The 22,134-nt window shown below is 39.4% G+C and overlaps 1 protein-coding gene across 5 annotated transcripts in view; it reads right to left on the bottom strand.

Annotated features, from left to right (window-relative positions):
• Positions 1 to 22,134, bottom strand: part of CFAP91 (cilia and flagella associated protein 91) — a 96,613-nt gene that overhangs the window by 27,520 nt on the left and 46,959 nt on the right. For all 5 annotated transcript variants that reach the window (XM_061399102.1, XM_061399260.1, XM_061399185.1 and 2 more), the window contains 4 exons: positions 21,463 to 21,605; positions 4,167 to 4,283; positions 1,990 to 2,061; positions 656 to 802 (listed from right to left, as the gene is read on the bottom strand). In XM_061399102.1, the coding sequence (XP_061255086.1) occupies positions 656 to 802; positions 1,990 to 2,061; positions 4,167 to 4,283; positions 21,463 to 21,605 (479 nt within the window). The remainder of the gene's footprint in view (positions 1 to 655; positions 803 to 1,989; positions 2,062 to 4,166; positions 4,284 to 21,462; positions 21,606 to 22,134) is intronic.

Raw genomic sequence — 22,134 nt, 5'->3', positions numbered from 1 at the left:
ACAACACTTTGCAAATTGATTCTTTTCACATTGATTTACAGATAAGTGGGAGAGACAGTAAAAGTATACCTCCACTTTAGTCAACGTTAAATACTGTGTATATACACACAAATACCAGCAGAAAGTAGGAAACACATTTACAGTTGTTGGGTTAGACCTGCAATCACCAGCTACTGTCAGTCACACAGAGCTCAGAGGACCCGATGAAAGTCACAGAATAACATATTAACATATTTAATGTGCAGTTTAAGGAGCACGAGCTATGTACATCTCCAAACTCATTCATGAGTGTGGACAGTTTTAAAAATCTCATTTCTCACTTTTTCTTATTGCTTTCAGTATTTATTCATTCTACTTAGCTTTCACTGAAATATAATAGAGTCACCAAATATTTAAGGAAAATTGGAAAAGAAAACCTTTTAAAATAGTGAAGCTTTTTTTCTTTCCTTTTCGCAAATTAAAAAAAAAAAAAAGCATATTCAACTCAGAGAGGATACAGTCCATTCAAATTGTGGACTGTAGCGTCACTGGTGAAAAATGCTGGGATTGTGGGGGGTGTTTCTCTTACATCATTTCATCTGTTGTTACTATACTGTTGTTTGCACAATAATAAAAATCACAGGTGAAAATGGGACAAGAAAGGAGAGGAAAGAACCTTGTGCTCATGCAAGTTCCTCTGCCGCTGTAGGGCCAGGGTCACCTGCTTCTCGGCTTTCTTCACCAGCCTGTCATCTTCTTGCAGCGCGTGGCTGGTGCGCAGCTCCTGGATCAACTCCAGTCGCTTCTCTTTCCCTTCAAACATCTGTATCAAATCAAATCAGAGAGACCCGCAAATCAGCATTGCCAGTGCAGGCATCAGGCCTCGCAGGCAGGGACTGACAAGGCGCTCATGAATCGCGGGCTCTGCTCCGCCATGCAGGGCCACAGACCAGGTGTACGCACCGAGCTGGGCATCAGCCCTGTTTTCTGCTCCTCCAGCTGTTCAGGCAGACAAGGAACTCAGCTACCCGTTAACCGTTGACTGAATTTCTTAAAATGCCTCTCAAAGACAAGGTGACAACTCTAGGGTCATGTTAAGAAACTGGAACCTTCCCTTCATTTCCTGGCTCTTCCCCTAAGAAGCCTGGGGGTGGTATTTTTCATTGTCGTTTTTCTTTGCTGAGAGATCTGCTCCTGGTCTGGAATACACGACCTGCTGTCTGAACTTCACTGTGGCGTTTCTCCTGCGGAAATACTGGCAGGAGGATGGGGAATAGCGCTGAACACAAGACGCCCATCCAGCCTCCCTGGACTGACTCACCATAACTGAGTCTCTTAAGAGTTATAGCTGCCTGGGGAAGAAAAAATGTTTTAGCTGAGGCTTTACATCAGTCCCTTTTTAAGCTTAAGAAGCACAATGATCTGACTAAGGCTTTACGGCCAAGAAGACCAGAGTTGAATTTGCTGGCAGTTAACATAATCCCACTCAGGCTCATATTACTCACCTGTAAAATGGGTAACTGATTAAAAAAAAATGTGCTGATATATGTAAAGCAAAGAATATATAATGTGAGCATACAGTAAGAGTTCAAAACTATAGTTATTTATTTACTTAGCTATTTCATTTATTATTCATGCATTGCTAGCTAATATGCAAACTCAGATTATTATGACTATGGAAAATTAGAGAATCCATTTGGTTTGTGATGCTTAATAGTCAAAACTCATGTATGAAAACTGCTGGATTCAGCAATTCCATGGAAGACATTAGCTTCACACTGCCTTGGTTACACACAGGAAACAGCAGGCGGCTCCTTTCTCTCCTTGATACTGTGCCACTCACTTGGGCCAGCTATGGCAGTAAAAGGGAAGGAGTAGGTAACTCAACAGCATAGTTCCACAGGACAGCAGGCTGTGGGAGGCAATTCACCCCACGGAAATAAGCACGGGTGCACTCTCTGAATCTAGTCTCAAAGGAGAAGAGCGGGGCCAGGGGTCCACCCTACACACCATGTTTTGAACAACTCTGCCCCGGAGCAACTTTTGAAGGTAGATCACAGCCATTTCTATATCTTCTTCTTCCTAAAAAAACAGAGAGAGAACGAAGCAGCTTGAGAACTGCAGCAGTTGCTATCAAACACTTTTTTGAAGATTTATATCTAGCAAAAAAGCTAGACATCAGAAGGATTTAAAGAGAAACAAAAAATCATTCTTCTTTGAACATATAGGACTTTAAACATGACATTAAAGTATTGTCAAAATTCATTATATTTTTCATGATGAGATATCACTGGTAAACTATATCAAAAGCAAAAAATTCACCCACTGTTGTGCTATCCTTACAAATTAAGCCATTTTCATTTTTTCTATATTCCTTTCCAACAATATCTTTCTTGAAGCAATAGGTATTGCTAATAACATCCCTTTTGCAATAGTTTTTTTTTTTTTCATGTTTAATTATGAGACAAAGAATACAGGCTTCCCTGGTGGGACAGCGGTAAAGAATCTACCTGTCAATGCAGGAGATGCAGGAGACAAGGGTTTGATCCCTGGGTTGGGAAGATACCCTGGAGAAGGAAATGGCAACCCTCTCCAGTATTCTTGTCAGGGAAATCCCATGGACAGAGGAACCTGGCAGGCTACAGTCCATGGGGTTGCAAAGGTCAGACACAACTTAGTGATTGAGCATGAAAATGAGGCAAAGAATGCAGATGGGGTATACTGGAGTCAAAAATGAGGTGCTTTTCACAAGAATTTAGTTAAACTGGTAAAATCAGAATATAATGGACAAAATCAGCAATCTACAAAAATCACCTTAAATAAATATGTGTAAAAGCAAAAAGAGCAGAGTCTAGAAATTTAATTAAAGCCCCTCTGAATGCAAAAGACATCAGTAGTGGAATCAATGGCATTAACACTTGTGAAAGACATGTTAACCACAGGCAGCGGTCAGCACAAAGTCTCGAAAAGAGGATGCTGCCCAGAAGCTCATTGCAGCCAGTCAGCAGGAGCATTCCCACCCCTCCAGAGATCTCAGAGCCACTGGAGGTGCTAGTGAGATCTCCCAAAGCACAACCTTATATGCAGTTTGGCTTTGTGTGAGAACCTCCCTGTGTTGGGAGAGAACAAGCTGACCTCCTGAGAGCAACATCCTGGTATACCAGGCAATTAATGGTTCTCTCTGTAAAGTATGTTGTTGTTGCTCAGTTGCTAAGTTGTGTCAACTCTTTGCGACCCCATGGACTGCAGAATGCCAGGCTCCTGTCCTTCACCATCTCCCAGAGTTTGCTCAAACTCATGTCCAATGAGTTGGTGATGCTGTCTAACTATCTCATCCTTTGCTGCCCCCTTCTCCTTTTGGCTTCAATCTTTCCCACATCAGGGTCTTGCCCAATGACTTCGCTCTTTGTGTCAGGTGACCAAAGTATTGGAGTTTTAACTTTAGCATCAGTCCTGCCAATGAATATTCAGAGTTTATTTCCTTTAGGACAGACACGTTTGATCTCTGTGCAGTCCAGGGGACTCTCAAGAGTCTTTTCCAGCACCATAATGCAAAAGCATCAATTCTTCAGTGCTCAACCTTCTTTATGGTTTAACTTTCACATCCACACATGACTACTAGCAAAGCCATAGCTTTGACCATACATAACAAATTTGCAAATTTGTGGCATCTCCAGCAGTTTCTTGTGAATTTTCTGAGTCAGTCCTTTAAATCCTAACCAACTCTGGAAATGCTTACCAAACTGAGTGTGGGGCCCTGAGAAGGTAAGGCACAGCCCTGGAGTCAGAGTGAGCTTTCTGGCCAATCTTAACCCAGAAGCTGGCCTGTCTTGATGATTCCTTGCTAATTCCAGCTGTCATCAACCACTTCATGTGGCAATACAGTTACAGTATCTGATCATCATTCTATCTTCTTATTTGACATACATCAGGATTACCTTCTGAAGCCTATTTTTCTTGGGAAGATTTCATTCTTTGTGTTTTTATTCTTGAAAAGGACTGGGTTTAGATTTCATTTTGCTTTTTTTTCTCTGAGCATTTGAAATATAAGGATAAAGGAAATGTAATTCAGATCTTGGGAAATGAACATGGTCATATTAGGTTTGTTTTTAACCCAAACTATCTGGAGAACAAACAGATAGCGAAGCTGAATTTAGCTTTTCAAATAAAAAAAGCCTCAAACTTACATTGGAACTCATCTCCAGGGTTGGAGTTGGAAGTCGAGGTTGAGGTACTGGCTTTCTTTGAAGAAAACGCATAGGTTTCTTTGCTTCAAAATCCTTATTCTTCTTTTCCAACAGTGCCTGAAATAATACCAGTGTCTGACAATGATATGTCGATATATGTTCATCAACTGTAACAACTGTACTGCTCTGGTGGTGGATATTGATAATGGGGGAGGTTATACATATGTGGGAATAAGAAAGTATCTCCACTTTCCTCTTAATTTAGCTGTGAATCTAAAATTGTTCTGAAAAGTGAAGTCTTTAAAAAAAAAATCAGTGGCATTTCTTACATTTGTATTTTTTTCTACTACCAGATCAGTTAGAAACAATGTTCCCTATGGCCATGCTAGGACAGTTTGAGAAAGTACAAACCAGGGTGCACCTATGATCTTCCATGAATAAGTTAACCACTAAACAAGCATGAAACATTCTGGGTGTATCCATTTTAATCAAAAGTTTTGGAGACTTTAAAAATGTTTTTGAGTTTTTAAAAGGTTCTGTGCTGTGTGTATGCAAGCAAATCCCCCAACTTCTGTTCTTCCACATAAGCTAATCTGCTGTTTTAAATGACTGCCTGGGGCAATAGAAAATTGTCCTGTGCAGTGTCTGACTAAAACATTTAGTATATTTTATTGCCTTTGACTGTGTGGATCACAATAAACTGTGGAAAATTCTGTAAGAAATGGGAATACCGGACTACCTGATCTGCCTCTTGAGAAATCTGTATGCAGGTCAGGAAGCAACGGTTAGAACTGGACATGGAACAACAGACTGGTTCCAAATAGGAAAAGGAGTATGTCAAGGCTGTATATTGTCACCCTGTTTATTTAACTTATATGCAGAGTACATCATGAGAAATGCTGGACTGGAAGAAACACAAGCTGGAATCAAGATTGCCGGGAGAAATATCAATAACCTCAGATATGCAGATGACACCACCCTCATGGCAGAAAGTGAAGAGGAACTCAAAAGCCTCTTGATGAAAGTGAAAGTGGAGAGTGAAAAAGTTGTGTTAAAGCTCAACATTCAGAAAACGAAGATCATGGCATCCAGTCTCATCACTTCATGGGAAATAGATAGGGAAACAGTGGAAACAGTGTCAGACTTTATTTTTCTGGGCTCCAAAATCACTGCAGATGGTGACTGCAGCCATGAAATTAAAAGACGCTTACGCCTTGGAAGGAAAGTTATGACCAACCTAGATAGCATATTCAAAAGCAGAGACATTACTTTGCCAACAAAGGTTCGTCTAGTCAAGGCTATGGTTTTTCCAGTGGACATGTATGGATGTGAGAGTTGGACTGTGAAGAAGGCTGAGCGCCAAAGAATTGATGCTTTTGAACTGTGGTGTTGGAGAAGACTCTTGAGAGTCCCTTGGACTGCAAGGAGATCCAACCAGTCCATTCTGAAGGAGATCAGCCATGGGATTTCTTTGGAAGGAATGATGCTAAAGCTGAAACTCCAGTACTTTGGCCACCTCATGCGAAAAGTTGACTAATTGGAAAAGACTTTGATGCTGGGAGGGATTGGGGGCAAGAGGAGAAGGGGATGACAGAGGATGAGATGGCTGGATGGCATCACTGACTCGATGGATGTGAGTCCGAGTTAACTCCGGGAGTTGGTGATGGACAGAAAGGCCTGGTGTGCTGCGATTCATGGGGTCGCAAAGAGTCAGACATGACTGAGCGACTGATCTGATCTGATCTGATCTGATTGTTATGGGGGAAATGAGGGATATTAATTGGCAATTGTTTTCAAGTGAAGACAGCTTGACTTTGGGCTTGAAGCCAAGCACATCAAGATTTTTAAATCTGGTTCCTTGTGAAAGAATGTGTTTCTATTTCAATATACATTTTATATATATATATATATATATATATATATATATATTTTACTTTTGACCATCAAAAATCCTGACAGAATTATACATGACATCAGGTTTTGTTCATTGGTTCCATTTTCAGACATAGGGGGATGTTTTTAGCTTAAAAGTATCAAAAAATGTGATCTCTGTGATTTTAAATTTTAAAACCACACTTTAATTACTTTTTCATCATTTAATAATTTTTATACTATTTTCCCACAAAAACATAAATAAGTGACAAAACAAACACTAAGTCAAGAGTTAAGATTTATAAAAAATATGCTAATTATGAGTAAAATTTGGAGCCACAACCAATTACCATGGCTGTAATAGAGGCTCTGAGTTTCTTGAAAATAAATCTGATGGCAAATATATATATAACAGCTCTATGATAACCAAAACTACTGAATCAACAGGAAGCAGCAGTCGTTTAAAAGTAGAGTTGACCCTTGAATGACATAGGTTTGAACTGCATGGATCCACTTATATACAGATTTTTTTCAATAAATATATTGGAAAATTTTTTGGAGATTTTTGGCAATTTGAAAAAACTTCCATATGAACCACACAGCCTAGAAATATAGAAAAAGTCAGGTATGTCATGAATGCATAAAATACATGTAGCTATTAGTCTGTGTTACCACTTTGTTGTTCAGTCGCTAAATCGTGTCTGACTTTGCAACCCCATGGACTGCATCACACCAGGTTTCCCTGTCTTTCACCATCTCCTAGAGTTTGCTCAAACTCTTGTCCATTGAGTCATTGTTGCCATCCAACCATCTTATCCTCTGTCACCCCCTTCTCCTCCTGCCCTCAATCTTTCCCAAGACTACACACAAATCCATTATAAAAAGTTAAAATTTATTGAACTTATGCACATAATGCCATTCAAAGTCAAGAGAAATGTAAACAAAGATGCAGTATTAAATGATAACTGCACAAAACTGTAGGACATACTATACTACTATAATAAATTCATAACTACCTCCTGTTGCTTTTGCTATGAACTTAAGTGTTGTGACAAACCTAGAGACATTAAAAAGCAGAGACGTTACTTTGCCTTCAAAGGTCCATATAGTCACAGCTATGGCTTTTCCAGTAGTCAAGAATGGATGTGAGAGTCAGACCATAAAGAAGGCTGAGTGCTGAAGAATTGATGCTTTTGAATTGTGGTGCTGGAGAAGACACTCCAAGAGTCCCTTGAACAGCAAGGAGATCAAGCCAGTCAATCCTAAAGGAAATCAACCCTGTATATTCACTGGAAGGACTGAGACTGAGGCTAAAGCTCCAATACTTTGGTCACCTGATGTGAAGAGCTGACTCATTGGAAAAGACCCTGATGTTGGGAAAGATTGAAGGCAGAGGAGAAGGGGCCAACAAAGGACAAGATGGTTGGATGGCATCACCAATTCAATGGACATGAGTTTGAGCAAGCTCCAGGAGATGGTGAAGGACAGGGAAACTGGGTGTTCTACAGTCTGTCGAGTTGCAAAGAGTCGGACACGACTGAGTGGCTGAACAACAACAAGCATTGTGAATGTCCACTTAAAATGTAAGGTGATGCCAAGCATCTGAAGGAGCAATTCGTCTCTGCAATAAACTGCATGTCATGGTAACAAGTGATCTCTAGCAGTTCTTGTATATTTTTCACTGTGTTTAGTGCAATACCATAAACCTTGAGTAAAAACATGGGACTCATATGAAGTGCCACTAGTGATGCTTGGTTTGCTCCCAAGGAGGAGAGAAAAGTCATGATATTACAAGAAAAAGGTGAAGTGCTTTATATGCACGATAAACGGAGGTTTGCAGCCGCAGTTCCCCACCATCTCAGGATAAATGAATCTAGTGTAAGGACCACTGTGAAAAAAGAAAAGGAAATTCAATAAGCCATGGTTACAAGCAGATGTGAAAACCTTGCACCATTTGCAAAACACCTTCTTATCTCATGTTGAAAATGAAGCTTTCATGTGGATGCAGGATTGCTATAAGAAAGGCATACCTGGACTTCCCTGGTGGTTCAGTGGGTTAAGAATCTGCCTGCCAGTGCAGGGGACATAGGTTCAATCCCTGGTCCAAGGAGATTCCACCTGCCATGGAACAACTAAGCCCACGTGCTGCAACTACTGACACCCGCATGCTCTAGAGCCCGTGCTCCGCAACAAGAGAAGCCACTGCAATGCGAAGCCTGCACACTTCAACCGGAGAGTAGCCCCACTGGCTACACCTAGAGAAATGCAGAAACAAAGACCCAGCGCAGTCAAAAGTAAAGGATAGAGCATAATTTGATGAGTTTTGGGTGAAAAAAAGAAAGACACACCTATAGACTCTAATATGATTCAAAGAGCTTACCAGATGCCACTAGTGGTAAAGAACATGCCTGCCAATGCAAGAGATGTGGGTTCAATCCCTGGGTTGGGAAATCCCCTAGAGTAGGAAATGGCAACCCACTCCAGTATTCTTGCCTGGGAAATTCCTGGACAGAGGAGTATGGTAGGATATACTCCATGGGTAGCACAGAGTTAGACACGATTGAGCATGCATGCACACACACATGATTAAAAAAAAACTGAAGTCATTATATGAGAACTTTAAGAAAAGGAAGGTGAGGATTAAAGCTGGAGAATTTAATGCCAGCAAAGGATGGTTTGATAATTTTCTAAAGAGGTTTGGCTTAAACCAAGATAACAGAAGTGGCTTCTGCTGACCAAAAGGCAGAAGATACGTTCCCAGACACCATTAAGAAAATCATTGAGGGGAAAGAATATCTTCCTGAACAGGTTTTTAATGCTGATGAAAGTACCCTACTCTGGGGGGAAATGCCACAAAGGATACTTTTTAGTAAGGAGGAGAAGTAAGCACCAGGATTCAAGGCAGGAGAGGAAATGCTAACTCTGTTTTGTGCAAATGCAGTTAGGTTATGATCAGAACTGCCTTATCTACAAAGCTGCTAAGACCCCAGCCTTGAAGGGAAAATGACAATCACCAGCTGCCAATCTTCTGGCTGTAAAAGAAAGCAAGGTTTCTGGATTGGTTCTATTAATTAATGTGTTATTCCTAAAGTCAGGAAGTACCTTGCCAAAAAAGAACTGCCTCTTAAAGTTCTTTAGATATTGTACAATGTCCCTGTTGATGTTCATTGTTTTTCAGTCACTAAGTCATGTCCAACTCTCTGCAACCCCATGGACTACAGACACCAGGCGTCCCTGTCCTTCACCATATCCCTAAGTTTGCTCAAATTTATGTCCACTGAGTCAGTGATGCCCTTCAACCGTCTCATCCTCTGTTATCCCCTTCTCCTTTGCCTTCAATCTTTCCCAGTATCAGGGTCTTTTCTAATGAGTCAGTTCTTCGCATCAGGTGGACAAAGTATTAGAGCTTCAGCCTCAGCATCAGTCCTTTCAAAGGATATTCAGGGTTGATTTCCTTTAGAATCAACTGGTTTGATCTCCTTGCAACCCAAGGGACTCTCAAGAGACTCCTCCAGCATCACAGTTCAAAAGCACCAATTCTTTGGCACTCAGCTTTCTCTATAGTTCAACTCTCACATCTATACATGACCACTGGAAAAACCATACTTTGACTCAACAGACCTTTGTCAGCAAAGTGATGTCTCTGCTTTTTAATACACTGTCTTGGATTGTCATAGCTTTTCTTCCAAGGAGCAAGCATCTTTTAATTTCATGGCTGCAGTCACCATCGGCAGTGATTTTGGAGCTCAAGAAAATAGTCTGTACTGTTTTCATTTTCACCCCATCTATTTGCCATGAAGTGATGGGACCAGAAGCCATAATCTTAATATTTTGAATGTTGATTTTTAAGTCAGTATTTGCACTCTCCTCTTTCACCTTCATCACCTTCATCTTTTTCTTTCATCAAGAGGCTCTTTAGTTCCTCTTCGCTTTGTGCCATTAGGGTTGTGTCATCTTCATATCTGAGGTTGTTGATATTTCTCCCAGCAATCTTGATTCCAGCTTGAGCTCCATCCAGCCCAGCATTTCACATGATATACTCTCCATATAAGTTAAATAAGCAGGGTGACAATGTACAGCCTTGACGTACTCCTTTCTCAATTTGGAACCAGTCTGTTGTTCCATGTCCAGTTCTAACTGTTACTGCTTGACCTGCATACAGATTTCTCAGTAAGGCAGGTCAGGTGGTCTGGTATTCTCATCTTTTGAAGAATTTTCCACAGCTTGTTGTGATCCACACAGTCAAAGGCTTTGGCATAGTCAATAAAGCCGAAGTAGATGTTTTTCTGGAATTCTCTTGCTTTTTCTATGATCCAATGGATGTTGGCAATTTGATCTCTGGTTTCTCTGCCTTTTCTAAATCCAGCAGCTTGTACATCTGGAAGGTCTTGGTTCATATACTGTTGAAGCCTAGCTTGAAGGAGTGTGAGCATTACTTTGCTAGCATGTGAAATGAGCACAGCTGGATGGTAGTTTGAACATTCTTTGACTCTACCCTTCTTTGGGGTTGGAATGAAAACTGACCTTGTTTAGTCCTGTGGCCACTGGTAAGTTTTCCAAATTTGGTGGTATATTGATACAGCGCTTTAACAGCATCATCTTTTAAGATTTGAAATAGCTCAGCTGGAATTCAATCACTTCCATTAGCCTTGTTTGCAGTAACACTTCCTAATAAGGTCCACTTGACTTCACACTCCAGGATGTCTGGCTCTAGGTCTGTGACCACATCATTGTGGTTATCTGGGTCATTAAGACATTTTTTTGTACAGTTCTGTGTATTCCTGCCACCTCTTCTTAATGTCTTCAGTTTCTGTTTGGTCCTTACCATTTCTGTCCTTTATTGTGCCCATCGTTGTATGAAAGGTTCTCTTTGTATCTCTGGTTTTCTTGAAGGGATATCTAGTCTTTCCCATTCTATCATTTTCCTCCATATCTTTGCATTGTTCACTTAAGAAAGCTTTCTTACCTCTCCTTGCTATTCTCTGGAAATCTTCATTCAGATGGATATATCTTTTCCTTTCTATTTTGACTTTCTCATCTCTTCTTTTCTCAGCTATTTGTAATGCCTCCTCAGACAACCACTGTGCCTTCTTGCATTTCCTTTTCTTGGGGATGGTTTTGGTCACTGCCTCACATACAGTGTTATAAACCTCCATCCATAAGTTCCTCAGGGACTCTATCAGATATAATCCCTTGAGTCTATTTGTTACTTCCACTATATAATCATTAGGGATTTGATTTAGGTCATACCTGGCCATTCAGAATCCCATGAGTTCAACAACAAAGGTGTCAAAGTGATCTACTTGCCCCTGAACACAATGGCTGTAATTTGGCCTCTAGATCAGCGGGCCATAAGGACCTTTAAGGCTTGTTACACATGGTACTTTATGGAAAGGATTATTTATTAAAGGATTATTAATGCAGACACCATGCAAGTCTGCCACTGAAGATGCCATCACTGTTACAGAAAAAGTTTTGAAAGTCAATAAGCCCCAAACAATAAATTCCTGCTGGAGAAAACTGTGTTCAGATTTTATGAATGACTTCACAGGATTCATGACAAAGCCATTCAAGGAAATCATGGAAGAGATTCTGGAGACAGCTAAAAAGGTGGTGGTGGGGGTGAAGGGTTTCAAGACATGGATCTGAGTGCCAAAGAATTGATGCTTTTGAACTGTGGTGCTGGAGAAAACTTTAGAGTCTCCTGGACAGCAGGTAGATCAAACAAGTCGGTCCTAAAGGAAATCAACCCTGAATATTCATTGGAAGGGCTGGTGCTGAAGCTGAAGCTCCAATACTTAGGCCATCTGATGTGAAGAGCTGACTTACTGGAAAAGACCCTGATGCTGGGAAAAAATAAGAGTAAGTGGAGAAGGAGGTGACCGAGGATGAGATGGTTGGATGGTATCACTGACTCAGTGGACATGAGTTTTAGCAAACTTGGGAAGATAGTGAAGGACAGGGGAGCCTCACATGCTGCAGTTCATGGGGGTCGCAGAGCTGGACACAACTTAGTGACTGAGCAACAACAATAGAAGGATACCACACCAGAGGAATGAACAGAAGATGACTTGATGGAGGTGACTGCTTCCAAATGAGTGCCATACAGTGAGAAAGAGACTGTAGCAGAACCCGTGACAGAAAACCACGATGGATGATCTGGGAGAACAATTTTGATTACTCAAGGCTGCATTTGACTTCACATAAGACATAGACCCTTCTATGTTCAGTTCTATGGCACTGAAACAAAAAGCAAATGATGAAAGAAGGATTGGGACCATATAGAAACATTTTCAGAGAAATGAAAAACCAAAAAAAGTCAGACAGCAATTAAATGTATTTCTGTAAAGTTACACTGCGTGTGCCTACCTCTCTGGCCTCCCCTTCCACCTCCTCTCTCTCTCCCATCTCTGCCTCCTCTGAGACAGCAAGACCAACCTCTCATCTTCCTCCTCCTCAGTCTATTCAACACGGAGACCACAAAGACAAAGACCTTCATTGTTATCCACTTCCATCTAATGCACAGTAAATAATCATCATGCCATACAGTTAATAAATTTATCTGTTATGTACATGTGCAAGTGTCTCTGTGTAAAAATCTATTGACTACATTTTCATGTCATCATGATCACCTAAGTATCATATGGAGCATCGTGTCCAAGAGTTGTGTTAAATTCAGTGAAGTAAGACCAAACAAGGAAGCTGTGCTACAGAGTTCAATTGAAAAAACAGTTTCAAGAAGGAAGGAATCACCAGTCATATACTACAGAGAACTGACTGCTGTGTGGGAGCTAGTGATGTAGAGGGCATGGCTGGACAACAGCAGACTCAGTGGAGAGTGTTTTAAAGTCTAATTTGTCTGAAGAAAGAGATCAAGACGGTGGAGTAGGATGCAGAACTCACTTTCTCCACTGAGCATATCAAAAATATATTTAATTTTTCCAAAAACTGTTCTACAAATACACATGTGGAACGATTCTCAGTGAAAATTACCCAGAGACTCACAGACTCTTGCACAAACACAGCTGTAAGACCCATACAGAATTGGGCAGAAAGAAGAGAGAAGTGATTAAGGTGAGATTTCCCAGGGGATTCAGAAGAGGAGGAGGTTAACACAGGCAGAGATCTTCCCAAGAGAGTGAGCAGTTTGAATCATATATTGGGCATCCCAGCCCGGGGGTCTGACACAGGGATGACAAGTCTCCTTGGCTGGTTAGAGAGCCAGTGGGAGTAACAGGAGGACTGTAGGAAGCCTGGACTCTGCTTGTAAAGAGCACATGCATGCTTGATTGCTCATAAAGCAGAACAAAGAGGGTGGGCTGAAAATTGCATGGGTGGCTGGTTGGTTTCTCATGAATGCCTCGGCATGCAGACCAGCCTGAGCCAAGAGAACGCTCCAGCCCTCTTGGGAACTTGGCTGTGAGATACAGAAGTGGTTCAGACATAAAACAGCATCTGAACAAGGTGGGGGGACAGCCATCTCTGGTTCTTACAGAGGCAGAGCAGCAGGGATAGTCCAGATCTCTGGTCCTACTAGGACCACTATGGCCTGTGCCAAGGTTTGCACTCTAATCCATGCCAACTACCCCTGCCACCCTCCTTGCTCCAGCATTATTCTCATCTGGGGCAAGCGCGCCAGTGCTAGGAAGGGGGAGAGTGTACACTTGGAAGGAATGGAGCCAGCTTTGACCTGATCCTCAGGGCTTCTGCTACAACAACATGGTATAGGAACTCACCCTCAACAGGGCAGTATGGCCACCAGGCAGAGGGGAAACTGTCTTACAACTGGCGTCAGCCCTAGCACGTCCACCTCCAGCCCCACCTCTTACCAAGGTGATGGATGCCAGCATGCCCTGAGGAAACATCACTTGAGTTCATGCCAAACCCAACTCTCCCACCAAAGCCACTGGGTACAGACAGACTGTATAGGGATGCTTCCACATAAGGACACCCCTTCAAGACCACAACAGGTAACTGTTTCATCTAATTTCATAGAAACAGAAAGAAAACCAAAATGAGAAGACAGAGGAATGTGTCTTAATTGAAAGAGTAAGTCAAAACCCCTGAAAGAGACTTCCTTGGTGGTCCAGTGGCTAAGGCTCCATGTTCCCAACTCAGCAGCCCAAGTTTGATCCCTTGGTAGGGAATTAGATCCCACATGCTGCAACTAAGAATCAGTGTGCCATGACTAAAGATCCCACATAGTTCAACTAAGACCCAGCACAGCCAACTAAATAAATATAGGCATTAAAAAAAACTGAAAAAACAACTAACTCAACAGAAATAAACAATTTATCAGATAAAGAATTTGAAGCATCAGTAATAAGTGTGCCAACTGAATTAGGAAAAAGGATAGATGAACATCATGAGAATTTTAACAAGGAACGAAAAAAATATAAAAAAGGACTAGTCAGAACAAAGAAGAATACTTTACTGAAATAAAGAATAATAAAGAAGAATATCATAAATAATAAATAAATAAATAAAGAAGAATACATAACTGAAATAAAGAAAACACATTAGAAGGCATGAATAGGTTACTGGTGATAAAGAAGAGACATGAGTGATCTGGAAGACAGAATAACAGAAATCATCTAATCAGAATAGGAAACGGAAAACAAAAAATATGAGAATAGTTTAATGGATCTATGGGACAACATCAAAAATATCAACATTTGTGTTATAAGGGTTCCAGAAGAAGAAAAGAGAGAGAAAAGGGTCAAAGTATATCTGTTAGAAGTATTACTGAAAACTTTCCAAACTTGAAGAAGGAAACGTATTCAGATACAGGAAGCACATGGTGTCCCAAACAAGATGAACCCAAACAGACCCACACTAAGACATAATTAAGATGGCAATGGTTAAACTCAGGATTCTGAAAGGAGCAAGAGAAAAACAAAGACTCATATACAAGGGAACCCCCATAAAGCGATCAGCTGATTTTTCAGCAGAAACTCTGCAAATCAGAAGGGAGGGCCATAATATATTCATAATGTGTCCAAGACTGAATCAGGAAGAAATAGATAATCTGAACAGATAGATCATTATTAGTGACTTGAATTTGTAAAAACAAAAACAAAAAAAACCCCATCAAAACCAAATGAACAAAATAAAAACAATAAAATTCCCAGCAAACAAAAGTTCAGAATGAGATGGCTTTACAAGGGAATTCTACCAAAGTAACCTTCTCAAACTTTTCCAAAATAAAGATGAGGATGGAACACTTTCAAAATCATTCTGAGGCTACCATTATCCTGATATCAAAACCAGACAAAGATACTGAAAAAAAAGGGAAATTACAAGCCAATAAATTTAACGAGTATAGATACAAAAATCCTCAACAAAATATCACCAAACCCAATCAACAATAATAAAAAGGATCACACACCATGATCAAATGGGATTTGTTTGAGGCAGGCAAAGATGGTTCAATATTCACCAATTAATATGATACATCACATTAACAAAAGGAAAGGCAAGAATCATATTATCATTTCAACAGACACAGAAAAAACATTTGACAAAATTCAACATCCATTCATGATAAAAACTCTCAGTAATGTGGATACAGAGCAAACATATCTCAATATAATAAAAGTAATTTATCACAAACCCACAAGGAATAACATACTCTATGGTGAAAAACTGAAAGTTTTTTCTCCAAAATCAGAAACAAGGTAAGAATGCCAACTCTTGCCACTTCTATTTAATGTAGTATTGGAAGTTCTCATCACAGCAATCAGACAAGAAAAAAATCCATCCAAATTGGAAGAGAAGAAGTAAAACTGTCACTATTTGCAAATGATATGATACTATATATAGAAAACCTAAAGTTTCCACAAGAAACTATTAGAACCAATGAATTAATTCACTAAAGTTATAGGATACAAGAGTAATATATGGAAATCTGTTGCTTTTCTATATACTAATAATGAAATACCATAAAGAGAATTATAAAGAAATGGTCCCATTTGAAAACACATCGAAAAGAATAAAATACCCAAAGACTAAACTTACCACTGAGGACAAATACCTGTACTCTGAAACTATAAAACACTGATGAAGAAATCTGAAAATCATACAAAGAAATGGAAATATAACCTGTGTTCTTGGATTGGAAGAATTAATAGTTAAAATGTCCATACAAAGCCATCTGCATATTTAATGCAATCCCTATCAAAATATCCATGACATTTTCAACAGAACCAAAACAAATAACCCCAAAATTTTATATCACAAAAGACCCCAAATTACTAATGCAATCTTAAGGAAAAAGAATAAATCTGGAGTTAACATGCTCCCTGGCTTCAGACTATACTACAAAGCTACAGTAATCAAGACAGTATGATACTGCCATAAAGAGACACACATAGATCAACAGAACAAAGAGCTCAGAAATAAACCCATGCATTTATTTTCAATTAATCTTTGACGAAAGACACAAGAATATACAATAGAGATATGACAGTCTCTTCAATAAGTGGTGCTGCAAAAACTGGACAGTAACATGTAAAAGGATAATGTTAGAGGGCTTCCTTGGTGGTACAGTCGATAGGAATCTGCCTGCCAGTGTAAGGGACACAGGTTTGATCCCTGATCCAGGAAGATTCCACATGCTGCAGGCAACTAAGCCCGTACACCACTACTACTGAACTCATGCACTCTAGAGCCTGTGAGCCACAATTAATGAGCCCCTGTGTCACAATTACTGAAGGCTGTGTGCCTAGAGCTTGTGCTGTACAAGAGAAGCCACTGCAATGAGAAATCTGTGCACTGCAAAAAAGAGTAGCCCCTGTTTATTGCAACTGGCGAAAGCCCGCGCACAACAATGAAGATCCAGTCCAACCAAAACATTAATAAATAATTTTTTAAAAGGATAATACTAGAAACTTTGCTCACATCATATACAAAAATAAATGGATTAAAGACCTCCACGTAAGACTGGAGACCATAAAATTCCTAGTAAAGAACATAAGCAGAACACTCTTCGACATAAATTTTAGCAATGTCTTCTATGGATCTGTCTCCTAAGCCAAGGGCTTCCCAGGTGGCTCAATGGTAAAGAACCCACCTGCCAGTGCAGGAGACACGGGTTCAATCCTTGGGTTGGGAAGATCCCCTGGAGAAGGAAATGGCAACCCACTCTAATATTCTTGTCTGGGAAATCTCATGGACAGAGGAATCTGGTGGACTACAGTCCACGGATTCACAAAAGAGTTGGACATGACATAGTAACTAAACAACAGTAACAACTCTTAAGGCAAAAGAAATAAAAGCAAAAATAAAAAAATAGGACCTAATTAAACTTGAGCTTTTGCACAGCAAAGGAAACCATCAACAAAATGAAAAGACAACCTACTGAATCACTGTGTATACCTGAAACTAACAATGTAAATCAACTGTACTTTAATAAGAAAAAAGACTGTCTTGGAGTGGATAGCCTATCTTAACATAGACACAAGGTGAGTGATATTTAATATGAAATTAATGTAAGTTTTATTACTGTTTTATAACTTTGCTTTCAAAGAATTACATTACCGTGCTGCTAAGTCACTTCAGTCGTGTCCGACTCTGTGAGACCCCACAGACGGCAGCCCACCAGGCTCCCCCGTCCCTGGGATTCTCCAGGCAAGAACACTGGAGTGGGTTGCTATTTCCTTCTCCAAAACATTACCATACTGAATGCTTTTCTCTCTCATAAATTGAGAAACTGCGTATCATCCTATTACCACAGGTAAGTGGGAGAACAATCCTTAAGTATGCTAAAAATAAATGAATTGTATACTTTATAAGGTTAAGTTTATGGTACATGAATTATATCTCAATAAAAAGTAAAGGAGAAGTAAAGACTTACAGATAAAATTGAGGGAGTTCATTCCCAGTAGACCTGCCCTGTAATAAATGCTGAAATAAGTTCTTCAGGAAGGAGATAAAGACCACAGGTCAGAAACTTGGATCTATTTAAGAAAGGAAGAGTGAGGTTTCCCTGGCGGCCCACTGGTAAAGAAGCCTCCTGCCAATGCAGGAGACAAGGGTTCGATCCCTGGTCTGGGAAGATTCCACATGCCACGGAATGAGCCCCTGTGCTGCCACTATCGAGCCTGTGCTCCACAGCAAGAGAAGTCACCACAACCAGAAGCCCACACACTGCAACTGGAGAGTATTCCCCGTTCTCCGCCACTGGGGAAAGCTGAGCACACCAACAAAGACCCAGTGCAACCAAAAATAAATAAATAAAATAAAAAATAAATAAATAATTCTTTTTTTAAAAAAGGAAGAGTGGAAGAGGTGGAATAAATAAAGGTAAAATAAAATATTTTTAATTGCTATAAAGGATAACTGCTAAAACTGTAACAGTAAAAATGTATTGGGTGATTATAGCATAGGAATCAGTGAAATAAATGACAGCAATGTCACAGGGATGGTACAGAGGAATTAGAATAATTATTAGAATAATAATAATAATTATTATTATTATATATATAAATTCTAATTATAATAATAATTGGAATAATCTGCTATACAGTAACTGCATGACATTATTTGAAGGTGGACTTAGATTATTTTATATGTAAAATCATTATACTAGTTCACAAAGCAAGCCTCACTAAATTTCAAAGAATAGGTGTCATACAGGCTAGGATCTCTGACCACAGAGCAATTGAGAAATTAATTAGAAAATTAGTTACAATTCCTGCAGGTTTGGAAATTTTAAAACACATTGTTAAATGCTCACAGGTTCAAAAATCATAATGAATGTTTAAAAAAAGATATTAACAATAATGCCAAACTATATATCAAAACTAATGGAATGTACCAAAATCAGCGTTTTGAAGGAAATGGTTAGCTTTAAATATTAAACGAAACTGATGAGTACCTGAAAATTAATGACTACATTTCTATTGTAAGTTAAGAAAAGAACCACAAAACAGAACCAAAGAAAGTATAAAGAAAGATAAAATAAATATGAGTGGGAACTAATGAAACCGAAAAAATATACACAACAGAGAAAATCAACAAAATCAGAAGTTCAATGTTTGAAAAAAAATACCAAGAAAATAAACAACCCTTCAGTAAAGTTGATTAAGGAAAAAGAGTTAAAGGACAAATAACTTGATGAATGAAAAGAATGGGCATGATTATAGATAAACACTAAAAAAGATTTTAAAGTAATACTATCAACAACCATATGAAAAAATGCTGAAAGGTTAGATGAAACAGAATTTGTAAAGAAAATACAATTTACCAATATGACACACAAAGTTCTACAAGTTGTAAGAAAACTGAAGGAGTGTTTAAGAATTTTCCCATGAAGAAAACATCTCAGAAAATTTTATACGAATAGGTACCAAACTGAAGAAATAGATCATCTTAAACTTATTTAAACTCTTCCCAAAGGAGGAAAGAAGGAATACTCTCCAGTCCATTTCAGAAGACGTATATAACTCTAAGACCAGTGTCACATATAGTCATATAGTGTTTCTTTCTGAGTAAGAAAAAGCCATTTCCCTCATGAATATACAAAAAAAATTCTGAACAAAATATCAGTATATCAAATCCAACAATGTAATAAAAATAATACACTCTGACCATGTTATGTTCATACTAAGTGGAAGTTACCCGGTCATGTCCAACTCTTTGCAACCCCATGGACTATACAGTCCAGGCAATTCTCCAAGCCAGAATACTGGAGTGGATAGTCTTTCCCTTCTCCAGGGGATCTTTCCAACCCAGGGATCAAACCCAGGTCTCCCGCATCGTAGGTGGATTCTTTACCAGCTAAGCCACCAGGGAAGCCCAAATATGGCTAAGTATGTGAAGTACTAAGGGAAGTACTTCAGGGAGGTACTAAGTATGTGAGGATAAATTAACCTTTATAAAAAGCTATAAATGTTCCTTATTAGAATAGTAATTTTTTAAAAGAAAAACTATATAATTATCTCAATAGATGCAGATAAAACATTTGATAAAATTCAACATAAGCACATTATTAAAAGCTTCAGTAGGTTAGGAATAGATGGGAACTTCCATACTCTAATAAGAATATCTATAAAACAATCTTATAGAAGGTGAGAAAATGATGAACATAGAATTCAGAATCAGTAAAGAGACTGCAGGATGAGGTAGGAAAGAACCACATAGATATACTATTTTAAATGTCCTAATTCTTGTATCGTCAAGGACCTAATTTTAATCTTCAGTGTGAGTTCCCTGGAAAGTCAAAGTGTTAGTTGCTCAGTAGTGTCCGACCCTTTGCGACCCCACAGACTATAGCCTGCCAGGCTCCTCTATCCATAGAATTCTCCAGGGAAGAATACTGTTCATTTCCTTCTCCCAGGGATCTTTCCAGTTGAGGGAGTGAACCCACGTCTCCTGCACTGCAGGTAAATTCTTCACTGTCTGAGCCACCAGAGAAGCCCTAGATTCTTATGCTATTACTAACTGAACAAACAAACATGCTTGGACCAGTGATGAGGGTATGTCATAAATCAGTCTCAAAGTGTGGTCCCTGAAGCATCAGCATCCCCTGGAAACTTGCAAAAAATGCCAATATTCCAGGCCTCTCTCCCCTACTGAATCAGAAACTCTGGGGGTAGGGCCCAGCAGCACGTGTTTTAACAAGCCCTCCAGGTGATTCTGATACAGCATAAAGACTAAGCACTACAATCATAACCTACAGATTCAAAAGTATACAAGTCTGAACACCTATAGTCCAATTAAGAAAAGAGAAAGGCCAGCTAATGGATGAAGCTGTACAGTTGGCTCATGGGATGACCATCAAACTTTCTCATTTAGCTGAGTTTAAACTAGATGAGAGGGATGCTGAGCATGACTCCCTTTCTTCATGATGCTAACAAATTTAAAGGAAAAAAATAAGGCCTATTACACTATTAAAACCGACAGTAATCCTGCATGCTAGAAACTTGTTATACATCAATGCTGTGTCATATTTTATTGGGTAGATCCCAAGTCAGAACCATTTTTAGAAAGTACCGTGACTTCTGCAAATGGGGAGAATGCCCTCCAAGAGGTTTTCCTATGGTTTGAAATGAGGTGGTAAAACTGATTCAGCACAACACAGGCAACCACCAGAAAGGTCTAGAGAGGAGAAAAAAATATAGGCTTGTGTGTTGAGAAGAACTACTGGACATTGCTGCCCAAGACAAAGTGCAGTTTTGGAGTGTAGTATATCTCTGCAAAAGCCCCACGAGAAGCATCTCGTCATCCAGATGGGAACTCAGCTCAGTGCTCTGTGACGATCAAGAGGGGTGGGAGGGAGGCTCCAGAGGAAGGGGATATATGTATACTTACAGCTGATTCATGTTGTACGACAGAAACCAACACAACATTGTAAAGCAATTATCCTCCAATAAATAAAAATGAATAAAATTTGCTAAGAAAGTAAAACAAAGAAGAAGCATACCTTATGAACCTCTGCCAACTCACGGTCCACCCTTGCAGCCCTCTTTAGAAAACCATCTTTGGTAGTAGTGACTTTCGGTTTTGGTGGTTTGATTCGGGGTTGTGTCACAAAATCTGGGAGACAGGACTCAAGCTCAACTAATCCTATGGAAAGGAAGTACATGATTAGTGTCTGGTGCTTAGATATATCATTTGAAAGCATACTGTTAATTTCATTAGCAGTTTGCCAAGTGGTTTTATTTAAAATTATTGATAAGGTGTACCTCATATAATTGAATTGTCCCTGAAATACAAAGGAAATTTCTATATAATTAACTTATATTCTTGGTAACTTAGATTGTAAAATAAGAAATGCATTCTAAAATGAAACCACTGTCCTATCAAAAAGTAATAATACCACAATAATAAACAGGGAGTTAATGATCATATGACATTGTGATTATACATGTCACCACCATTCTAAAGTGGCTGTACACCAGGTTATCATATCCAGCTCTAGAGAGGGTCAGCCAGAGGTGCAAGTTCAATGGTGTGACCGTCAATGCACGATCTTGGCCATATGAGTCTCCAACCTCTCAACTGAAATTTAAATAATTTAATTAAGGTTCTCTTGGACTTTACAACAGGTATAACCCTCTCCATTAATTTATCCCCTAGTTTATCCATCCCCTTG

This window comes from Bos javanicus, chromosome 1, assembly GCF_032452875.1.
Source record: "Bos javanicus breed banteng chromosome 1, ARS-OSU_banteng_1.0, whole genome shotgun sequence".
In the NCBI taxonomy this organism is placed as follows: Eukaryota; Metazoa; Chordata; class Mammalia; order Artiodactyla; family Bovidae; genus Bos; species Bos javanicus.
Note: the sequence above shows the minus strand (reverse complement) of the source record. Positions and strands in the feature narration are given on the sequence as shown.